At 40.1% G+C, this 22,488-nt stretch overlaps 1 protein-coding gene across 1 annotated transcript in view; it reads right to left on the bottom strand.

Moving 5' to 3' along the window:
* The window catches only part of BMP6 (bone morphogenetic protein 6), a 154,516-nt gene that overhangs the window by 27,805 nt on the left and 104,223 nt on the right, over nt 1-22,488 (bottom strand). Inside the window, exon 2 of the mRNA XM_054490858.2 lies at nt 7,999-8,191. Within this exon, the coding sequence (XP_054346833.1) occupies nt 7,999-8,191 (193 nt within the window). The remainder of the gene's footprint in view (nt 1-7,998; nt 8,192-22,488) is intronic.

Here is a 22,488-nt window from a genome sequence, read left to right as displayed (position 1 = left end):
TAAAAAGATTTCCAAATGAAAATGATAAAACATATTACACTTCAAAGACTTAAGCTTCTGGTCATGACATATCAAACTAACATTCCCACTTAAAGAATACTGAATTAACTAAAAAACAAACTTGTTTGAAGTTCTCTTAGAGCAACCAAGCAAGGCAACACTAGACGGGTCAAGACCTCAGGGAGAAAGGAAATGCATTAAGGTGAGCCTTGTGTTTGCTGCTGCCTTTTCTTTTCAGGGCATTTGATAATTTATAGTATGAGGCACAGACACCAAGCAGCAAGTGGTAGCGGTCTAGAGCTTTACGCAGTATGACTGGCTTGGGAGAAAATCAAAATTCAAGGCAGCTAGTCTGTGAGAAGAGCTAAAGTCCCAGGAAAAAAGGGGGCTGCATGGAAATAAGCTCATAAAAGTGATCTCATAGATGCTTGGGTCACTTCTATGTAGTCCCTTTCCTCTAGGACTTTGGCTCTTCGAGTCCTGGCCTCCTTGAACTCCAACATTTCTATCTGAGGTATTTGCCAGATATTAAGCTGTGTTTATACAGGATGAGGAGTTGAGAAAACAAGCAGAAAGAAACTGTTTAGAGGCTCAAAAACAAAGCAGAGGGTTTGGCAGTCTCACAGTGCTGAGGAGCTAAAAAATCGAGTACAGAGTCCACCAAGGAAGAGGGGCTTTTGTGAACATTCCAGACTTTTATGTTTTTTTTTTAAGACTTTTAAAATTAAAAGAAAAATTTTGAGACAAGTTCTTGCTTTGTTGCCCAGGATAGAGTGCAGTGGTGCAATCATAGCTCACTGCAGCCTTGACCTCCCAGGCTCAAGCAATCCTCCCACCTTGGCCTCCTGAGTAGCTGGGACTAAAGGCATGAGCCACCATGCCTGGCTAATGTGTTTTTTTTGTTTTTTTTTTTTGTAGAGACAGGATCTCCTTATGTTTCCCAGGCCGGTCTTGAACTCCTACGCTCAGGCAATCCTCCCACCTTGGCCTCTCAAAGTGCTGAATTAATAGATGTGAGCCACTGACTGTGCCCAGCATCCTAGACTTTTATAGCTGAAAGGGCTAAACTCTAGGAGAAAGGGAAAACCAGAAACAGATAAGCCTTAATACATCCTTAAACCCTGCCTAACCTGGAACAAAAAGAAAAAGGTGATTTGCCCATATTTTGTCTGCCTTACAGAAGAACACTGAATCTAGTCTGGAAGGAGATAACAGTATCTAGAACTTTTTTCTTAAATAATGTCCAGAATTTCATAAATGGAAAATTAGCAGGCTTGCCAGGAAATAAAACCAAATAAGGAAAAATTAAGGGAACAAACAGATAATGGAAATAGACCCATAGGTGATCCAGATAGCAACGTTATCAGATATGGTCTTTGAATCCAGCCTTATATTAAAAGAATAATAAATCACAAGTTGAACTTGTTCCAGGAATATGAGGTTAGTTTAACATTTAATATGGCAGACACATAACATTATAAAGAAGAAAAATTATATGATTGTCCCAAAATTCAGAAAAAACATTTGATAAATCCACGCCATTCGTAATTTTAAAAAACTCTTAGAAAACTAGAAATAGAGAATAATTTCCTTTATCTACTAGTTATCTACAAAAATATTTACAACAATCATCATTCTTAATGATAAAATATTAAATCTTTATCTGAGATTAAAAAATCTGACAGAAATCTGAAAAATTTCAACATTGTACTGGACGTCCTAGCCAGCACAATAAAACAAGAAAAAGAGAAATAAAAAACAGAATTGAAAAGGAAAAAATAAAACTAATATTTATAGATTATATTCACAGAAATTCCAAAAGGTCATGCAGAAAAACTATTCGAATTAACATGTAAATTTGCAAGGTTGCTGGATACAAATAAAAATCAACGGTATGCTATATGTGAGCAAAAACCAATTCGGCACTGAATTTTTTAAAAAACTAATAATAGCATTTATAACAGCAACAGAAACTTCAATACCTAAAATTAATCTAATAAAAATGTTCAAGACATATAAAAAACTACATTACTGAGAGTTACTAAAGAAGGCCTAAGTAAATACCACATTCTTGAAATGAAACACTCATTATTGGTGAGATGTAAATCCTTCCAAATTGATCTCTAGATTTAATGCAATTCCAATCAGAAGCCCAGCAAGTTTTTTTGTTTTTATTTTTTGTGGAAACAAACTGATTTTAAAATTTATATGGGAATGTGAAGGGCCATTAATAGCCAAGAAAGTCTCAAGAACAATTTTGAGGTTACACATCAGATATCAAGCCTTATTACAAAAATGAAGGAATTAAGACAGTGGAGTATTGGTGCAAGAAGAGAAAAATTAACCCATGGAACAGAATAAAGATCCAAAAAAATGGACTCACACATATATAGTCACCAAATTTATGAGAAAGGTGCCACTAAAGCACATGAGAAAAAGGTAGTATTTTCAATAAATGGTACAAGGTCAATTAGGTTTTCTATTCTTACACGTCTGGTCTATGTAACCTACTTCAGTGGCTTGCCTATGGTCTCAAAAAATCTCCTACTGTAGTTTAGCTTATTCTGCTGAGCTCAAAACTTCTATATCTCACATCGTCTCGGGTACTGACACCATGACTCAAACGTGCAAATCTGAACTCATCTTCATTCCCCTGCTTATTCCTGTGTTCATGATCTCTGTGAATGGTTCAGAGTGCAGTATCGAACTAAAAATTCTGGAAAATGTGTTTTTACCCTTTTCTCTCCTGGGACAATTATATTCTATCTGTAAAATAGGTAAGATTTTGTGAATTCTGTCAAAAATTAAAGCAATAATTCAGTCTGGGATTGTTCCTGGAGACTCCAGCAGCAGCCTTCTGTGCTTGCCTGAGGAAATCTTCCTGTTTTAGTGAGGAGGGAGGGATGAAGGGGGAAGAAAAGAATATAAATTTATTACCACTGAACTATACACTTAAAAATGGTAAAGATGGTAAATTTTATATGTAGCTTTAACTTCAATAAAAATGTATTAAAAACATGAAAACCAAAATTAGCCAGGAATGGTGGCGGGAGCCTGTAGTCCCAGCTACTCGGGAGGCTGAGGCAGGAGAATGGTGTGAACCCGGGAGGCGGAGCTTGCAGTGAGCCGAGATCGCACCACTGCACTCCAGCCTGGGCAACAGAACGAGACTCTGCCTCAAAACAAAAACAAACAAACAAACAAAAACCAAAAACATGAAAACCAACTATAAAGCAGCATTTCCCTCCTTGATTTTAAGATGCATTTCTTCAAAGCCTAAGGATTCTGAAGTTACAATGAAGATATAAACCAAACTCTAAAAACAAATGACAAAAAACATCCTTGCCTATTTCTAAACAGAGGAGTAACCTGGGATATTGCTTAAATGGAACATAAATTTTAAATTTGGTAATTCTTCAAATGTCTCCCAAAAGATTGTACCATGATAGAACATGGAGAAGAAAAGTTATCATACACACAGAATATAGACCATCACTGCCAAGCAACGCAAATGCCAAAACACAGGGAGCAGAACACGGAATTTCAAAACTAGCAGAGACAAGTGTGGCCGATTCATGGACCAAACAGGACCACGATTCAGATATTGAACATGTCTGTTACAATTTCCGGTTGGCTTTCAAGAGATGCTCTTTGACTTCTAGGTATACAAAATTCAATTACAACAGTAAAAGTATGCCTTTAACCAAGTAAAAAAATGTAGAATGATATTCTCTAAAGACCTCAAAATGTCACTATTCATATAAAGGTGCTACAGAACAAAGATCATGAGTGCATGTTGTGAAAAGCATGTACTCATGATGCTACCATGCGTGACTATGAAAGGTCAGAAGTCATTCAGAGCAGTCTATACTCCCGGTGTGAAGTCAGCTCAGTATGTATGCAATACAGAAAAAATAGTAAAGAAGTAAAGTGACAAATATATAATACTTTTGTGTAAATTTATTCCAATCTTTCTTCCCCTCTACTCTCCTCCTCTAGAAAAGCTGTTAATAGACCAGTGGTTGATCAAGAGATCAACAAAGTTTTGCAAAGGTTTTCTGTAGGAAGGCCTTAGACATCAAAGTACCAGAGTCTGAATTCTAACAGACACAGATCTTCACTACCTATGAAAACATTTGCCATTCAAACAGAAGCATCCTTGGGATGTCTGCTTCAAACCTAAGGAAATGGAGGTGTGAGGATGTGTCATAAGGAGGTTGCTTACCTCTTTCTAGTACTTCATCTTTATCTTGAGACTGTACCCACATCATCAAAGTGACTTTTAGGAAGCATAGCAGACAACAGTTTAGGAATTATTTGGTCTTGGCAAAATTCATATGTGCCATACTTTGTTCTCTCAAAGATAACATGTCTGCCCTGTCTATCTGATAGGGTCATGGTAAAACCCTTATAAGAAAATATAAGAGAAGGCCTTTTCCAAACTGTAACTACTATATAAATGCAATTTTTTTACTTGCATCATCACAAGGACACAATGATTTGTAACACCAAATTTTAACACCAAGTCATCTTTTAAACAACATGCAATACCATGAAGTAAAGGTCTAAAAATAAATAAAGTGCAAAGGCATCGTGTGCTACTCAAGCTTAATGATGCAGACTATTGTTGCAGCCTGATGGGTTCTTCTTGCCCATTGCCCAGAAAAGCCAATGCACTGAAAACAGCAGGTATTACAGCAAAGAAAGAGGTTAATAATCATAGGGCCAGCCAACTAGTACGACAGGAGGTATTTCTCAAATATGCCTCCCCGAGAATTTGGAGGCTAGGGTTTTTAGGGTACTTTGACGGGCAGGGAGCTGGGGAACTGAAATCACTGATTGACCGAGGATGAAATCACAGGGGTGTCTAAAACTGTCTTCACATAGCTGAGTCAGTTCCTAGGAAGGAATCTCAGGACGAGGTGGCATCTCGTGGTCTGCCGAAATGCTAACTCTGAAAAATATCTCAAAGACAAGTTCTTTAGCTTTCACAATAGTGATGTTATCTATAGGTGTAGTTAGGCAAGTTATACACTTTGTGAGCCCCAGTTACATGATTCTGGGGCAGTCAGCAACTTACAGACAAGTAAGCTGATCAATGGCAGGTCACTGTTTATGCCTATTCTTTAGCAAAGCCTGATCCCCTACCATAATTCTAACCTTGTCACCTCTTTACAAATATAGTTTCAATTTTCAAACATGAAGGGGATCTGTTCAAGGAAAGGACCACTATGGCCTCTGCACAAGAATGAGCAAGAGCAATTTAGCCAAGTAGAAGCAAGATGGAGTCAGTTAAGTCAGATTTCCCTTGCCAATGTAATTTTTGCAAAAACTGTTTCCCTATTACGTTGCTGATTCCATTCTAATCTATGAGTTGCTTCAATCAAATCTTCTATGACTTAGACTCCATCTAAGGGCTTATTCTCAACTTTTGAGTGAAGTATCAAGTGTTTCCTTGTTCTTACTAAAAGCACCATCTATTCAAGTAGCCACCTTTTTTCTTTTTAAACTTACCTGGTCCCTTGATTTCTTTTCAGTCAAAGGAACATGTTTGTGCAGAATTCACAGCAAAAGCCCATCTTGCAAGAATCTTCCCTGAGCCTCCCTGGGCCAGGCTTCCTAACTGTCTTTAGTATCAGAAGGCCGACACACAACTTCTGCTACCCCAGCTGAGTGTGTGACTCAGCATTTAAAACCCTGACTCTGTTTTTAATTTTTCAAGGAGGCCAACTATTTTGCAATACAAACACTTGTTAAATGGAGTTAATCCATCAACTACTACAAATTTCACTTAAACACATTGGACAAATACATTTCTTCACAAGCCTGGAAAATTGTTTTCAGACAAGACACCCCAAGATGGTACAGATGGGGAGATCAAACCTTCCCCCGGAAGGAGTCCTGCAGCTGAATCTGGAGGCCTCTGGAAGAACGCTAGGAGGCGGCAGGAGGCCTGGGCTCCTGGCCCACAGATAAGAAAAGAAAATCTCTTCCTGGCCAAACTGGAGCCCTTCAAAAGCATGAAACTCTCCCAGTTCTCCCAGAATTTCCCCTTTCCTATGCACAACAATGAAACACATGCAGGTGCCAAATGCTCCCATCCTAGAAGGCAAAGAAACTACAACTCTCTGCTTTGATAGAGAGTCATCAAAGGTTGGGGCCATTCAGGATTTTATTTTCCAAACTCACTGCTGGCCTCGAGGAAGTATGACACCACCATCCTAAGCACAGGGCAGCTGTTCTTTTTTGGCTGGAGTTCAGTATAAACCTTACACATGTTCTGCTAACTTTCTCTCTCTCTTTTTTAAAACAAATAACAATTTTTTAAAATGCCATGGTCACTTAACTCCAAGCCTAGGGTTTTCACTATAAAGGTTTTCCTGCAGGACGGAGAAAAACATGTATTCCCAATATATTTCTGAGCCAAAAAGATGCCAGTAGGTTATTCTAACCAGAGAAATATAATGAAATAAATAATTAGGCAGACTGAAAATTAATGGCTAAAACAGTTCCAAAGAGTCAGTGAATACCAATTATCTCTGAAGTATCAACAGACAAAAATCTAGCAACAAAAAACGTGCTTTTCAAAAGAGGCCCTCAGTAGTATAGCCACTGAATATATTTTTATTTAGGAGTGAGAATCAGATATCAGAAAACTTCCCTTTTGTTCCAAAATCGTGGCCCATTATAAAATTACCACAATGGATATATTTTACTAATTATTTAGCTCTCCTAGCTATGAATTACCTACAACTATCAGCATGTACGTTCATACCATGAAATGTCCCAAAGCATGGCATCTGTCCTTCCTCCTTCTGTGTTTCCCCATTACAGACTTAAATATGCACAAGGGCTGGATGCTGGCGGTGCTTTCAAAACAAAAATGAACCTTTCACAGGGCAAATTAATGTTCCCTATGAGTTCAGTGTGTGTATTTGTGACAGACCCACACACAGATCAATACATTCAGGAAAAACCAAAGTCATTCTTAAGCCTTCGGAAATTCTTGGGAAATCAATAGACTCACAAGACCAAAAGTGGGAACCTGGACTTGGTTTATAAAACCAAAGCTGACAAATCCCTTATGGAGTCTGGAAGTGTGGAGTTCCCTCCCCCTATATGTTCACTTCCCTTCATTTTTATCCTTGTAGCTGCCATATAATTGCCAGACCATCATATCACCTACTTAATTTCCACCTTGTACACACTAAGAAGTACACGGTAATACTAATCTACTATGCATAAAGGCCTTGATTCTCACTGACTTACTAAACTGACCCCTAAATACTAAGCAAAATTCGAGGTCATTGGCTTCTGTGTATTGGCTTCTTCTATACTAACGACTCTAAAACTTCATCCCTCAGCCCTTCCAGTCCTCCAGCAATTGTTCCATGTAAGTTTTTCTGTATTGCTAGGCAGCTCCACGCACATGCTTCACTGCAGTTCTTTTGTAAAATGGTCCGGCCTTGTTTTAGGAAACAAGAGTAATATAGACGTGGAAAAAGTCTACAGCTCCCTTGTATCCAAATGATAAAAAAAAATACATCACACACAAGCTTACTCAAAGATACATGTGTGTATGTGTATCTTATGTGCACAAATACACAGCCTTGTATTCACTGGAATTATTATCACTTACAAGCATCATATAATTTTAATGTATGAATTTATTTTAGCCACCCTTACCTATCATTCAGAATGAGGACTAAACAATAGTGGGAACATTTTATCCCTAATTATGGAGTTATCTGATCAGAAAAGATGCTTATAATAAATACATTCACTAGCTTTCTTAGGAAAAGACAGCTATTTGGAAAATCAAATAGCAAAAGATCTCACCAGCTAAACACTCCCATTTAGAACACCCACCTCATCATACTCACATGCTGCCCCTGAACTCCAGGTCACCCTGCACAGACATAGTTGAGGTTATTGTCATGACAAAAGGTGGGAAACAGGGGCCAGCCCCACCTTTGGGGCTTTCTCGAGCCTTCATACCTGTGCTGATGCTCCTGTAAGACTTGATAAATGCTGATAAGAAAAGTTTGGTTTTTAAAACTTCCCATAACACAGTCCTTGTAGATGCGGAATTCTGCAGCCGTCACCGCCTCACCCTCAGGAATCTGGGATAAGTTGAACTTGAACTCTTTGTGGTGTCGCTGACGAGGGGAGAACTCCTTGTCGTACTCCACTATAAGATTAAACAAGAGAGAGTGACAACTATTGTTACTTGACTAAGTGCCACGGGCTTACCTCACCAGTTTCCCCGTTTGACTTCATAGGTGGATTACCAGTTACCCACAGCTTACTAGGGGGATCGGGTAGTGAAAAGACCACTGGCTGGCCCATGAGGAGGAGATGAAAATCCTTCATGTTACCCAAGATTAAGCAAAATTCTTAGATTTTATTTAGTTTAAATACTTTCGCTTGTATACTTATTCGAATGAATTTGCACGAGAGCAAGTTATGAAAACTCTTGGCTTAAAGTTTTCTCATCTGCAAAAATGGGAAGAATATGACTTCACAGGAAAAGGTGTGAAAATTAATGAAGCAATGAAGAAGAACCCGTCTGTCCATCCTGGCCCCCTCTCCTCCCAGCTACCCTTCCCTCCTCAGGCTGGTTCACGTGTCACCATCAGCAGTTGACATAACGAAGGGCAGCCCTGAGCTGAACATTGGTGGGGATGGCTGAGGGTGGGGAAGGGGAGTAGGCAAAGCATTTTGCCTGGGCCTGAAGTGTAAAGGGTCTTCACATTTTGCCTATTCAGTGGAAATGTTTATGCCTTCCTCCTACTGGTAGATCCTGAAGGCCCCACGACTCTGAGCGGTGGGGGACTCTCCACAACGGGAAGTTGCTGGAATCCCCATTTAATGTGCATGCAGATGCCACGAAGATGTGGAAGGAAATCACCAACAGAGCCATTGCTATTTTCTCATGGTTTACATTGAAAAAAAAAACCAAAAAACTGGGCGGAAAGGATAGAATCTAAAAGGTTTTTTAATATGGAATCAACCTATTGTGCACTGAAAGATGAATGAAGAAAACGTGGTATGTGCATAAACGCATTTGTATTTGGTCTTAAAAAAGGGGGAGATTCTGCCACTTGCAACATGGATGAACCTGGAGGATGTTATGTGAAGTGAAATAAGCAAAGCACAGAAAAACAATCACTGCACAACCTCACTTATATGCAGAATCTAAAAAAGTGGAACTCACAGAAGCAGAAAATAGAATGGAGGTTACCAGGAGCTGGGACAATCTCACCACAAAAAATAAAGCCATGTCTCTGTGAGGTGATAAACACATTAATTAGCTTGATAGTGGTAATCATGTCATAATGTATATGTATGAGTAAATCAAATCACATTGTATCCCTTAAATACATACAATATTTGCCAATTACACCACAATGAAGCCAGAAAAAAATACATTTTTAAAATAAAATCTTTTTCCTGCATGAAGACAAATGAGAAATTGCAATTACTGATGATTTTTCAGTCAGATTTTAGATGTCTATACAAAGTCCTGTGTGAGAAAAGTGATATCAAACTTCAGATGCCTCACATAAATTATAATTGCTGTAAAAGGAAAAAAGGAGTGCTCTGTTTCCCACCATAAACCCTTGACTCTTTTCCCCAGAGTCAGGAAACACTTCTGCTTTGCTGTTCCTGTTCGTTTTTCCTTAATGGCAACCAAAGTGAAATCTCATGAGCAAATTAATCCTTATAGCAGAGTTTTCCCAAGGTTTGTGGGTAGAAAAAATATCAAATTATTAGCCACCTCCAACTTCCCACTTTCTCTTACACATGTTGTTTTTCATAATTATCAGAGAAAAGCTTTGGAGATTTAGCTTCTTAAAAAAAAAAAAAAAAAAGAAAAGAAAAGAAAAGAAAAAGCTAACTCCCCAGAAGAATCTAAGTCCTCAATAGCATTTGCAGAAGCTAAGTTAAGCCATCTATAGGTGCAAGATTTTTTAAAAAGAATTTCTGAAACTGCCATGTAATTACACAACACGTTTTAGATTCGAGTTCTTTTTTTTTTTTTTTTTATTTTGAGGGTTAAAAAGGAATAAGCTTTGGCTTCTGTAAAAGCTTGAATATAAGCAAAAAGAAGTCCAACCAGAAAAGTAAACCACAGTTTAGCCCCAACAAGAGAGCAGGTTTTCTAATTAGTGGCTACGCATGAAAAGCAATATTGTTGGGAAGTTCACCCAAGGACACCCACACAGGACGGTGTATCACTTTTCCCTAAAACTGATCTGCCTTTTAAGTTTGATATGTTATCATCGCTTGTTAAAAACTGAAGCAAATCTGATTTTCCAAAGAGCTTTCTAAAAAACAGTCACACAGCTTTTCTCTATAGAGCTTTTTGGAGGCCTAATTGTAATATTACTAAATGAAAGTAATATTTTAAGATTCGCTGGAGAGCATGTGTAAGAATTCTTCAAGGAAGTCTTTCAATAAACTTCCTTAGAAAAAAACATAAGAAATAAGATGTAAGACAGTAACTTTAAGATATTTCAGTTATAAGGAGCAGAGAAAGGGACAGACATTTTTAACAAAGGAGAAGTGTGGTGGCTGGTCTTTTGAGAGGTATGCCATCCCCAATAAACCACATCTCCCAGCATCCATGCTCATGGGTGGTCTGCTCCCTTTGGGTGGCTCTGAGCTGGCTCTGTGGCTGGCTCTATGACCTGTTTTGGACCAACATAACGAAAGTCTTCAACAGTGGTGCTGCGTGACTTCCAAGGCTGGGTCATAAGCTTGGAATTTCCTTTCACTTAGACTTCTTGGAATGCTTGTCTGAGGAAAGACAGCTGTCATCTAAGAAGTGTGACTACCCTGAAACTTCCATGTTGTGAGGAAGCCCAAGCTAGCCATGTAGAGAAGCTACACAGAGGGGTGGGAGAGGAGAACAGAGATGGGGGTGGGTGGGAGAAGAGAGAGACAGAACACACAAACTGTCCAGCCTGTCCCCAAGCACCTCAGCTGAGGCACCACAAGTGTTATGAAGATGCCATCTTGGATGTCCTTTGCATGACTCAGCCCCAGCCACCACCTGGCTGCAGCTGCACAAGAGAACTTGAAGAACCACCTAGTTGAACCTGGTCATTCCACAAGACTGTGAGAGATGGTAACTCGTTGTTGTTTTAAACCACTATGTTTTGGAGGATTTGTCACACGGTAATAGGCAACTAACACAACAAGGGAAAAGGGGATGGGAGGAAGAGAGGAGGGAGGAGAGAGAAGGGAAATCTGACCACACCAGGAAGGGGATAAATTGCATGCAGCTTTTAAGGATAAGGATTGTGCAATGCTGGGAGGCAATATGTACGACTAAGGAAGAATCTTGGCAAATGCTCACAGATTTGAAGATGTGAGGAGATAAAAAATCTAAAAATGAGAAAACAGAAGCACAGTTCAAAGCATTCATTTTATTACAACGTAAAATAGAACCCATTGCCTCATATGTGGATTTTCCAATTCTTCCTCCACCAAAACAACATTATCATGAAGTACTCTGAACTTTCTTTTCCTTTATCCTTCTTAGAAAAGATGCACGGCTTCCTTAGTGCCATCCACGAGTCTCTGATTGCCACCCACAACCTTTTAAGCTCTCACGCCCATCCCATTACCGTCTGGTCTTCTAAGTTGCTCCTGTGCCTCTTACCTCAAAGCTGTACCACCTTCCTCACTCTCCTCATGATACCTCAGCCACTGATCACTGAAGTTTGCTCAGAACTCCTCCATTCCCCCCACTCTTTTGCCTGCGATTGAACGTACACAGCTTGTTTGCTAATGTCTCATAGGGATATAAGAAATAAATACAATTAGGTTACTGCCTGTATGTGCACTTGAACACCACAATGGTAAAACAGTAATGTTTCCAATGAGCTCAGCAATTCAAGCTATGAGTGAACACTCCTCAAATGCCAGACAGTTCAAGAAATATGAATGGGAGAGAAAGGGAGAGGGCTGAGTTCCAAATTCAGCCCTCAGTACCTACTTTATACCCATTAGCATTTGGCTTACTGATGATGGGGCCAGATGCAGTCACAATTAAGTCGTAGTTAAGAGTGTTGGTGACATGTCAAACTGAGACACTGGTGTTGAATTCTAGCTTTTTTCTTACCTATATGATGCTGAGTTAAAGTTATATTAAATTTTCAGTATCAGTTAAATTGAAATAATAACATTTCTAAAGATTAGGTGAGACAATCTATACAAAATAGCCGAAGCCACAGTGTCAATGCCCCATCAATGTTAGCTGTGATAATCATTGGCTGTTATTTGAGAATCCAGGTCCTCGGAGCTTGGAGTATGTCTTTGCTGAGTAATTCAAATTTATTCACGAGTCTACAGATACAAGTGATGGCTGCTCCCTCTAAATTAGCTTTTTCAATTCGAGTGAGGCATTCTGTGAAAGGGCAGTAAGCAAAATCTCACTGAGCATCAGCCTTGGTGGCTGGCTCCTGAATGCAGTGCTGTGTTCTCTGAGGCAATAATTCCTAGAATTTTTAAATTTCAAGGACCAGTCAAGACAGTTTTTGAAATGATAGTGACCTTATGCAAGGCTATCTGCTTCTTCTGTTTGCCGTTGTTAAGGACAATAAAAGCAAAACAACAAACTGCATGCTCTAACTCTACCACTGCATTTCTAAAAGTCTTTTTAATACTAAATAAAATAGGGAGGACATACCGAACAAATGAAGCTTTATAAAACTCACTTCCTTCTCTCCTTTCTGCCTCGGACTATACCAGTGGAAATTTCTGACCTGTCCTAGACCTTTGGCCAACACATAGGAACAAAAGCCTTAAGGAATAAAAGTCACTGGTTTAAGATGTAAAATGTAAATTATGTAATTATACATACAAAAGGATGTATGCAACTTACGGAAGTAATGAAGCATAATAATAAAGCACCAAGGAAACCATCACCCAACTTGAAAACCAGAAAGTGACTGAGACTGTTGTATTCTTTCCTGATTCTCTTCAACTGCTTCTCTCCAAAGGTACCTCACATCAGGAATAATGTTTATCACTCCCCTGCCCTTTAAAACCTAACAATTCTACTACATGTGTGTATCACTAAATCATACACTGTTCTGTTCTCCTCCTTTCCCTCTCCTTTTTAGAGACATCATGGAAGTTGTACAGGCAGGCTCACATGGAAAACCTAGGCCTGGTTATGGTTAAGAGCAAGGCAACCTGTGCAGAGGGTCGTCTGCCTGTCAGCGGGTGAATGGCTCATGTGTCATAGGTGGGCATGGCTGCTGTGCAGACAATGGTGACCAGTAACTCCTCTCCTTCTTCAGCCCTACTTCATAGAGATCTATTAAAAATATGGGCAGTTTCTGACAAGTGTTGATAAGGATTTAGATAAACTAGAACCCTTGTGCTTTACTGATGGGAATGCAAAATGGTGCAGCACTGCAGCAAATAGTGTGGCAATTCCTCAAACAAACATAAAATTAGCATTGATCCAGCAATTATCTTTCTGGATATATATGCAAAAGCATTAAAAGCAGGGCCTTGAACAGATATTTGTACACTCATGTTCATGGCAGCATTATTCACAATAGCCAAAAGCTGGAAGCAACCCACATGTCCACTGACGGATGAATGGGTAAACACAATGTGGTACAGACCTATGATGGAATACTCTTCAGCCTTAAAACGGAAGGAAATTCTGACACACGGTACCACATGAACCCTGAGGACATTGTGTGACGTGAAATGTGCCACCCACAAAAGCACAAATACTGTATAATTCCACTTATATGAGGTACCAAGCCTAGTCAAAGCCATAGAGCTAGAAAGGAGAATGGTATACCAGGGGCTATGGGAGAGGGGAATGGGAAGTTCAGGTTTAATAAGTCCCCAAATAGTCAGTTTGGGAAGAAGAAAAAGTTCTGGAGAGGAAGTGGTGATAGTGGCACAACCAATGTGAATGTCCTTAATGCCACTGAACCGTACACTTAAAAACTGTTATAGCAGTCAGGTGCAGTGGCATTGCCTGTAGTCCCAGCCCCTTGGGAGGCCGAGGCAGGAGGACTGCTTGAGCCCAGGAGTACAGGGCTGCAGTGAGCTATGATTACACCACTGCACTCCAGCCTGGGCAACAGAGTGAGACCCTGTCTCTGTAAAATAATAATAAAATTGTTGAAGTGATTGGATTTCCTCATATATCTAAAAAAAATGTCTAAATGTGTTTGTTGAAATCAGGAGCCAGTGTTCACTCATGACACTTGATTATTTTATCTCTTAAGTCTCTTTTAAACTAGCAAACCAGGCATAGAAAGAACTCCATTAACCTGATAATGAGTCTACATCAAAAAGATCCCTACAGCTAAGAACATTTTTTTTTTTTTTTTTTTTTTTTTTTGAGACAGAGTCTCGCTCTGTCACCCAGGCTGGAGTGCAGTGGCACGATCTCGGCTCACTGCAAACTCCGCCTCCTGGGTTCACACCATTCGCCTGCCTCAGCCTCCCGAGTAGCTGGGACTACAGGCGCCCGCCACCGCGCCCGGCTAATTTTTTGTATTTTTAGTAGAGATGAGGTTTCACCATGTTAGCCAGGATGGTCTCGATCTCCTGACCTCATGATCCACCCGCCTCGGCCTCCCAAAGTGCTGGGATTACAGGCTTGAGCCACCGCGCCCAGCCAGCTAAGGACATTCTTAATGGTGATACATTCACATCACTGCCTTTAAAATCAGGAGAGCGGCAAGGACTCTGACTTCCAGTCTGATGTTGGAGTCCATTTCAGTACTATTAAGATTAAATAATAGGAAAAGAAGAGACACACTGCAAAGCATTGGACCTAACGAGAAAGTTTAGAGGGTTGCTTTCATATATTTACTATTTGGAATTTTTATGTGTGAGTTCATAAGTGAGACTGGCAATGTTCTCATTTCCTATGGCATTGTGTGGTTTCAAGTTATACAAGTTTCCCTTTATCCAAGGGGGATACCTTCCAAGGGCCCCAATGGATGCCTGAAACCGTGAATAGTGCCAACCCTATATACACTATGTTTCTTCCTATACATGCATATCTAGGAAGATACATTTAAATTTATAAATTAGGCATAGTAAGATTAATGATAATAAAACAAATACAACAATATACTGTAGTAAAAGTTATATGAAGATGGTCTCTCTCTCTCTCAAAATATCTTACTATACTATACTCAACTGTTTCCAGACCTCAAGAGCAAACTGTGGAAACCGAAACCATGGATATGGAAACCATGGATAAGGGGGAACTACTGCACTTTCTCTTGGAATAAGATGGGGAGCCTTTCTGCTCCTTCAAGAAGTAATATACTTCCTGAAAATCTGGCAGACTTATCTGTAGAATCATTTGATTCTGGCGTTTTCTTTTGGGGGACATTTTAAATTACTTATTTTCCTTTAAACATAGAAGTATTGAATCTATTTTTAAGTCTGTTTTCTAGAGGTTTGTCCATTTTTAATTTTTCAAGTTTATGTCCATAATTTGTTTTAAATTTTATTTTATTTCAATAGTTTTGGGGGAACAAGTCGTGTTTGGTTATATGGGTAAGTTTTTTAGTGGTGGGTTCTGAGATTTTGGTGCACCCATCGCCCAAGCAGTGTACCCTGAATCCAATATGTGGTTTTTATGCCTAAGCCCCCCCTCAGTCTTCCCCCGAGTCCTCAAAGTCCATTGTGTCATTCTTTGCCTTTGCATCCTCATAGCTTAGCTCCCACTTATAAGTGAGAACATACAATATTTGGTTTTCCATTCCTGAGTCACTTCACTTAGAATAATGGTCTCCAACCCCATCCAGGTTGCAGCGAACTATTACCATAAAATTTTTCATAGAATCCTCTCATTATTTAATCTCTGCTGTATCTATGGTTGTTTCTCCTTTTTCATCCTAATACTAATTTGTACGTTCACTTTTCCTTGATCTTACTAAAGATTTTTCTTTTTTTCTCACTACTGCTTTGTTTAATGCTAATAAAGATATTTTAATATAGATCTTTTCTGAATGGTATCTAAGTCTGAATTATTTCAATTAAAATTGTCCAGAGAAAAAGACACTGCCTATCTCAAACTACAAACACAAAAGATAAAATAAAAAGGGGAACAACAGAGAGAGAAAAGAACAGAACAATCGATTTAACATATTTACTTTAAAAGTAAACACATATTCATTATTCTCTCACTAACTGGAGTTACTCTCTGGTTAATTTAGTCTAGATTAGTTAAGGCAATTACAATAATTCTCAATAAATCCTACATTTTCCAAATATTTCACATTTCCATTTACAGTTACATACCAAACTTGAAATTTTTTTTGAAACATGGTCATTCCATTGACTAATGTAAGCAATTTTTCACGCTATGGCACAAGCTTATTTAATTTTAGGCAACAAGGACATTTCTGGCTGGACTTCCAAGGGTTGTAACAACAGCGGCCTTTTGACTTTTATGTTGCAAGCATATAACCTTGAATAGTAATACAAACACTGAGCTAAACTTTCTAATTCACTTTTGACCAAGATGAAACAAAAGACTTTACCCTCCAGGGTTCATCAAATATTTCTAAGTATTTGTATTCATATTCTATAAGAATCACAAATATCAAGAAGAATCTATTTTTTCTGGTTGCCATGCTCCAAATGACATTTTTAAACTTTATTTTTTATTGTGAATAATTAAAGTCCCACAAGTAGTTGAAAAAACAGAGAAGCCCCATGCACCCTTCACCCAGCTTCCCCCCAGAGTAACATCTTACATAACTGAAGTACAAGATCAAAACCAGGAAACTGACATTGGCTCAATACATTCAGTAGACCACACCCACTGATTTCACCAGTTTTCACGAGCACCGTTTGAGTATGTATGTGTATTCTATGACCCCTTATGACACGTATAGATCCATGTTACCACCACCCAAATCCAGATCCAGAAATCTTCCGTTGCCACTATAAAACTCTCTGGGGCTACCCTTTTATTCCAAATGACTTTTTAAGAAGATATCCAGTACACATATCATAAAGAGCTTTAGGACACTAGGCACCTACATATCATTAGTAGAAAGGGTTAATAGTCATTTTTTTCTTAAAAAAATCAGGTTAAAACCATTTTCATACCCAAATATAGGTATTAATTTCACTTTAAATTGGGGAGATAGGCCGGGCGCAGTGCCTCACACATTCCAGCACTTTGGGAGGCCGAGGTGGGCAGATCACCTGAGGTCAGGAGTTTGAGACCGGCCTGGCCAACAAGAGGAAACCTTGCCTCTATTAAAAATACAAAAGTTAGTCAGAAGGGCTTGGTGGCACATGCCTGTAGTCCCAGCTACTCGCGAGGCTGAGGCAGGAGAATAGCTTGAACCCGGGAGGCAGAGGTTGCAGGGAGCCGAGATCACGCCACTGCACTCCAGCCTGGGTGACAGAGCAAGACTCCATCTCAAAAAAAGAAAAAAAAAATTGGGGAGATGCTCAGTAGCTACCACTATACATGTCTCATTATGGAAATTAGTAGTGGACCTTGGCTTCTATGAGGAAGCACACTCAGGCACTTAAGTCAATAAACATGCGTCGGGAAGAAAGATTTCAAACGAATAATCACAGCCTTGATAGAGTTCCATTAATGTCAAATAACCGCATTTTTGCCCCCTTACAAGGGCTGCCTTAAAGAAGCAATCAGACCACATTTAGTAAAAATCAATCTACGCAACATGCCTTTTTTCACATTTGAGAAAAACTGCTACATCTCCAGTCAAAACACAGATAGGCCAGCTTAAAGAGAAAACGAAAGATCCTCCCACACCTCTGATTCCCACTGCAGAGGAACAACAGGCACAATATCCTCCACATGACTAAGAAGAACTCTCAGTCTGTATTCATTCCTTCAGACTCAGCATTCCTTCCTGGGTGATCTGGGTTCTGTGGTCCCACTGACAATGCCATTGTCTTCTGGTACACTGCATTTGCTACAGTGTTTTGTGCCTACTTGTGCGTTTCTGTTTATTCATCCTGCCCGGCTCGGATGCCGCCGTAGTTCATCTGTCTGTGGGTTCCTAGCTCCCATCAGTCCTGGAAAATTCTCAGCCAGTCACTCATCAATTATGGCCTCTCTGCCATTTGTTTTAGAGTTTCCTTCAAAAATGACAATTAGATATATATTAGACTTTCTAATGTCCACATCTCTTAGCAGTAGCTAGTACTGATTTTACACCATTTATCTCCTGATCTCTGGAGTAGATTTAGGTAATATCTTCTATTTACACATTTACCAGTTCTCTCCTTCACTGTTTAATGTGTAGTTTAAATAATCTATTAGTGAGTTTTGTTTATTTGTTTTTTTTTTTTTGGGTTGGCACCTCGCTATTTTGCCCAGGCTGGTCTCGAACTCCTGGGCTCAAGTGATCCTACCTCAGCCTCCCAAGTAGCTAGGACTACATGTCACCAGGTGCATGTCACCACACCCTAGTTTTTCCACCTCAATGATTTAAAAAAAAAAAAAAATTCAAATTGCTCCCTTTTTGTTTGGTTTGTGCTGTCATTTTCAATGGTAAATTGTCATATATTTACTATTATTTATTATACTATCATTCTTTCTGTATTTCTATATTATTGTCTTGCATTTTCTAACTTGGTGCCTGTTCTCCAATATGTGAAATTCTTGGGGGACTGAAATTACTCTCCCGTCACTCTGATGATACACATTTTGGTGGTGTATTTCCTTGTGTGTTTGAAGATTTTTGATTTTTTGGTAGTTTTTAATTGAAATTCATCATGAATGTTTAAACTGGGTTACTTTTTTTTTTTTCCTAAAAAAAAAAAAAAAAAGATCAGCATTTGTTCTTATGAGGAACACCACCAGCCAGAACCACTTTATCTCCCTTTGACGGTCCCGGCTTAATGTGGGAACCTCAGGGACAGCTCCCCAATACCCTGTCCCAGACCCCAAGCTGGTCTCAGGATCAGCGCTAGTGTTGGTCTTTGCATTCACAGAAACCCAACTTTTATGTTTGTTTGCTCATGGAAACTCCCACAGGGGAGTCCTGTAAGCTGTCCCTGAGCCCGTGACACTCATACTTTAGGCAAGTTTGCTTTTGTTTATCCTGGATCTCGTTTTTTAGCAGGAGGCCCTGCAGATGATCTACTCTGCAATACTTCCAGAATTTGAAGTCTTTATCTTTCATGTTTGGAAAATAACATGTGGGACACATTCCTCTCACTCCTAAAGATGTTATAAACTCTGCCTAATGTCTGAAGAGTTTACAAAGCGTTTTCATGCACGTAATCCCATCTGAATTTTTCAGAACAGTCCCAGAAGGTAGGCAGAGCAAATATTATGACCTCCATCAAGTCAACAGGAACCTGAGGCCAAAAGCAGTGAAGTGGCTTCCCTGTGCTACTCAGTTTTATGATCTCACTTATCACAGTTAACAGTGAAAGCTCTCAAATTTCTATCTCCAGCCCAGCGTTCTCCAAAGAGGCTTGTTTTTCTTACTGCTGGGCATACTTCTTCCCCCAGATGTCTCTCGTACTTGCAGCCAACATGCACACAGTGGTACTCACCTTTCCCCCCTCTACAATTAACCTGCCCCTGTGTCTCTAGCTCTGTCTACCCTGCCACCCTAAATTGCCCAATTAATCAACTCTTGTTGCTTTTACCTTCTAGAACTATACTGTCCAATATAGAAGCTACAGCCACGGGGGAGCTATTTAAATTTAAATAAATTAAAATGTAAAATTTGGTTCCTGTCACATCAGTCACATTGAAAGTGTTCAAGAGTCACACGTGGCTGGTGGCTCCCGTATTGGAGAGTGCATCGTTGGATGCTTCCATCATCTCAGTGAGTTCTACTGGACAGCATCATTCTAGAAGTGTCTCAAACCCGGTGGGTCCCACTCCCTTCACCACCACTGCTCTCATGCAGAGCCTCAGTCCCACTGCCTCACGTTTTGCCCCATGTCCATCCACTCTCCACACTGCAGCTAGCACCAGGGCCACAAGTCTGACTTGTAACAGGCCTGCCGAGAGCCCTTCAGCCTGTACCCCACAGCCACCTCCCAGCCTCGTCCCTCACCCTTTTCCACCTTAAACTCTACCTTTGAAGGTCTTAAATTGCTCTATTTGTCCCGCCACATTGCCCAAGATCTCGTGACTTCGCCGTCCTCATACAATATCCTTGCCCTGGAAGTGACCTTTCCTTCTCTCACTTCCTGGATTGAGACTGTTACAGAACCCAAATTTTGAAAAGGCTTGGTGCCCCTACGTCATCCTAAATAATTAAAGCCATACAACAAGCGTAGGCATGTCAGTGTTCTTATTTCTAGTTATTAATGCTTTGGTGCAAAATAACACACTGAAACTCTTCGTAAGCATGTTTTCACTCAGTTTTAACAGTTCCTGTTTTGCTACTCCTCTAACCACCTACTTGCAACACGTAATGGGTAACTGTCTTAGTCCATTTGGGCTGCTGTAACAAAATATAGACTAGGTGGCTCACAAACAACACAAATGTATTTCTCACAGTTCTAGGGGCTGGAAGTCTAAGATCCAGGTGCTGGTGAGGGCCTCTTCCCTGGTTCATAGATGGCTGTCTTCTCGCCGTGCCCTCACATGGTGGAAGCAGTGAGGCAGCTCTCTGGGGCCTCTTTAATAAGGACACTAATCTCATTCATGAGGGCTTAATCACCTCCCAAAGGCCCCACCTCCTAATACCATCACCTTGGGGGTTAGGTTTCAAGATATGAATTTGCAGGGGCGTGGAAACAAACATTTGGTTTATTGCAGTAATTCAGCAATATTTTAAATCTTCCTTTAAGATTGAATGCAGGAAGCCTTCCTTAGTTGCCTTCTTCCACCAAACCTCACCCCCGGGTAGTTTTAGTACCCTCAACTCTAGACCTCTATAAGGTCCCATGGAGATCTTCAGCATCAAACCCCTACCTTGTATCAAAACGATCAGCTGTTTGCGTGTCTACCTTACCTGCTGGGCTGCAAATCTCTCAAAGGCAGGGTCCATGTCAGGTTCACCTTCATATATCCCATAGAAGGCTTAGTACATGGTGCCCAAGAATGTGTGTTGAATGCACGTGTGAGCCAGGACTGGGTCCTGCTTCGTGCTCTTTCCTGAGCTCTGCAGTATCCCCCATGGGCATAAGGAGGCAGAAGAGAACTCAGGCTTCTGACCCCAGCCCCAGTGGTCTTTCCCCAGGACCCAGGAACAGTTCTCTAAGATGCAAACAGCTAAGCTGGAGAACCTGCTCAACACATCTGTCCGGGTTTGTTTTTTTAAGCAGCAGCACTATTGGCCCAGAATACTAATCCACATATTGCTTTGCATTCTAAATTCAGGATGCAAACTTCAAGCACGTTAAATTTTAAGAAGCCAAGGAAGGAAATTAATCTACTCAAATTACTTCAATTATACTCAAGCCACATCACAAGGTCACCATGCATAGGAAAGTCAGGCCAGATTTCTAAATTGCATCCTTAATTCAAAGCAATAGACCCCTAACACATTCCTTCATCTTTCATTCTTTTCAATTGAGGTAAAATTTACATAACATAAAATTAACCATTTTGAAGTGGACAATTCAGTGGCATTTTAGTACATGCATAATGTTGTGCATCCACTACCTCTAAATGATTCCAAAACATTTTCATCGCCTCTACAGAAAGCCCATGAAGCAAAAGCTCCCCCTTTCCTCCTCCCCCGCGGCCTTGGTAACAACCATCATTCTGTGTTCTGCCTCTCTGGATCTGCCTATTCTGGATATTTCATATGAAAACAATCACACAACATGTGATCCTTTGACTGGCTTCATTTAGCATCACATTTTCAAGGCGCATCCGTGTTGTAGCGTGTATCAACACTCCATCCTTATTTATGGCTGAATGACATTCCATTGTATGGATACATGTCACATTTTGTTTATCCACTCATCCATTGATGGACATTTGGACTCTTTCCACCTTTTGGCTATTGTGAATAGTGCTTCTATGAACATGCATGTACTTGTATGTGAGTACGTGTTTTCAGTTCTTTGGGGCATATTACCTCTTCCATTCTCTTTTGCTCTTCCTCTTTGACATGGTTTGGCTGTGTCCCCACCCAAATCTCATCTTGAATTGTAGCTCCCATAATCCCCATGTGTTGTGGGAGGTACCTGGTGGGAGACAGTTGAATCGTGGGGGTGGGTTTTCCCATGCTGTTCTTGTGATAGTGAATAAGTCTCATGAGATCTGATGGTTTCATAAAGGGCAGTTCCCCTGCACATGCTCTCTCTTGGTTGCCGCCATATAAGGTGTACCTTTGCTCCTCCTTTGCCTTCTGTCATGATTGTGAGACCTCCCCAGTCATGTGGAACTGTAAGCCCATTAAACCTCTTTTTTCCTTGTAAATTATCCAGTCTTGGGTATTTCTTCACAGCAGTTTGAAAATGGACTAATACACTCTCCATCTCTCCTTCTCAGCCATTGATTCCTCAGAG

The sequence above is a fragment of the Pongo pygmaeus genome, chromosome 5, assembly GCF_028885625.2.
Source record: "Pongo pygmaeus isolate AG05252 chromosome 5, NHGRI_mPonPyg2-v2.0_pri, whole genome shotgun sequence".
In the NCBI taxonomy this organism is placed as follows: domain Eukaryota; kingdom Metazoa; phylum Chordata; class Mammalia; order Primates; family Hominidae; genus Pongo; species Pongo pygmaeus.
The sequence above is the reverse complement of the archived record's forward strand: the minus strand, read 5'-3'. Positions and strand labels throughout refer to the sequence as shown.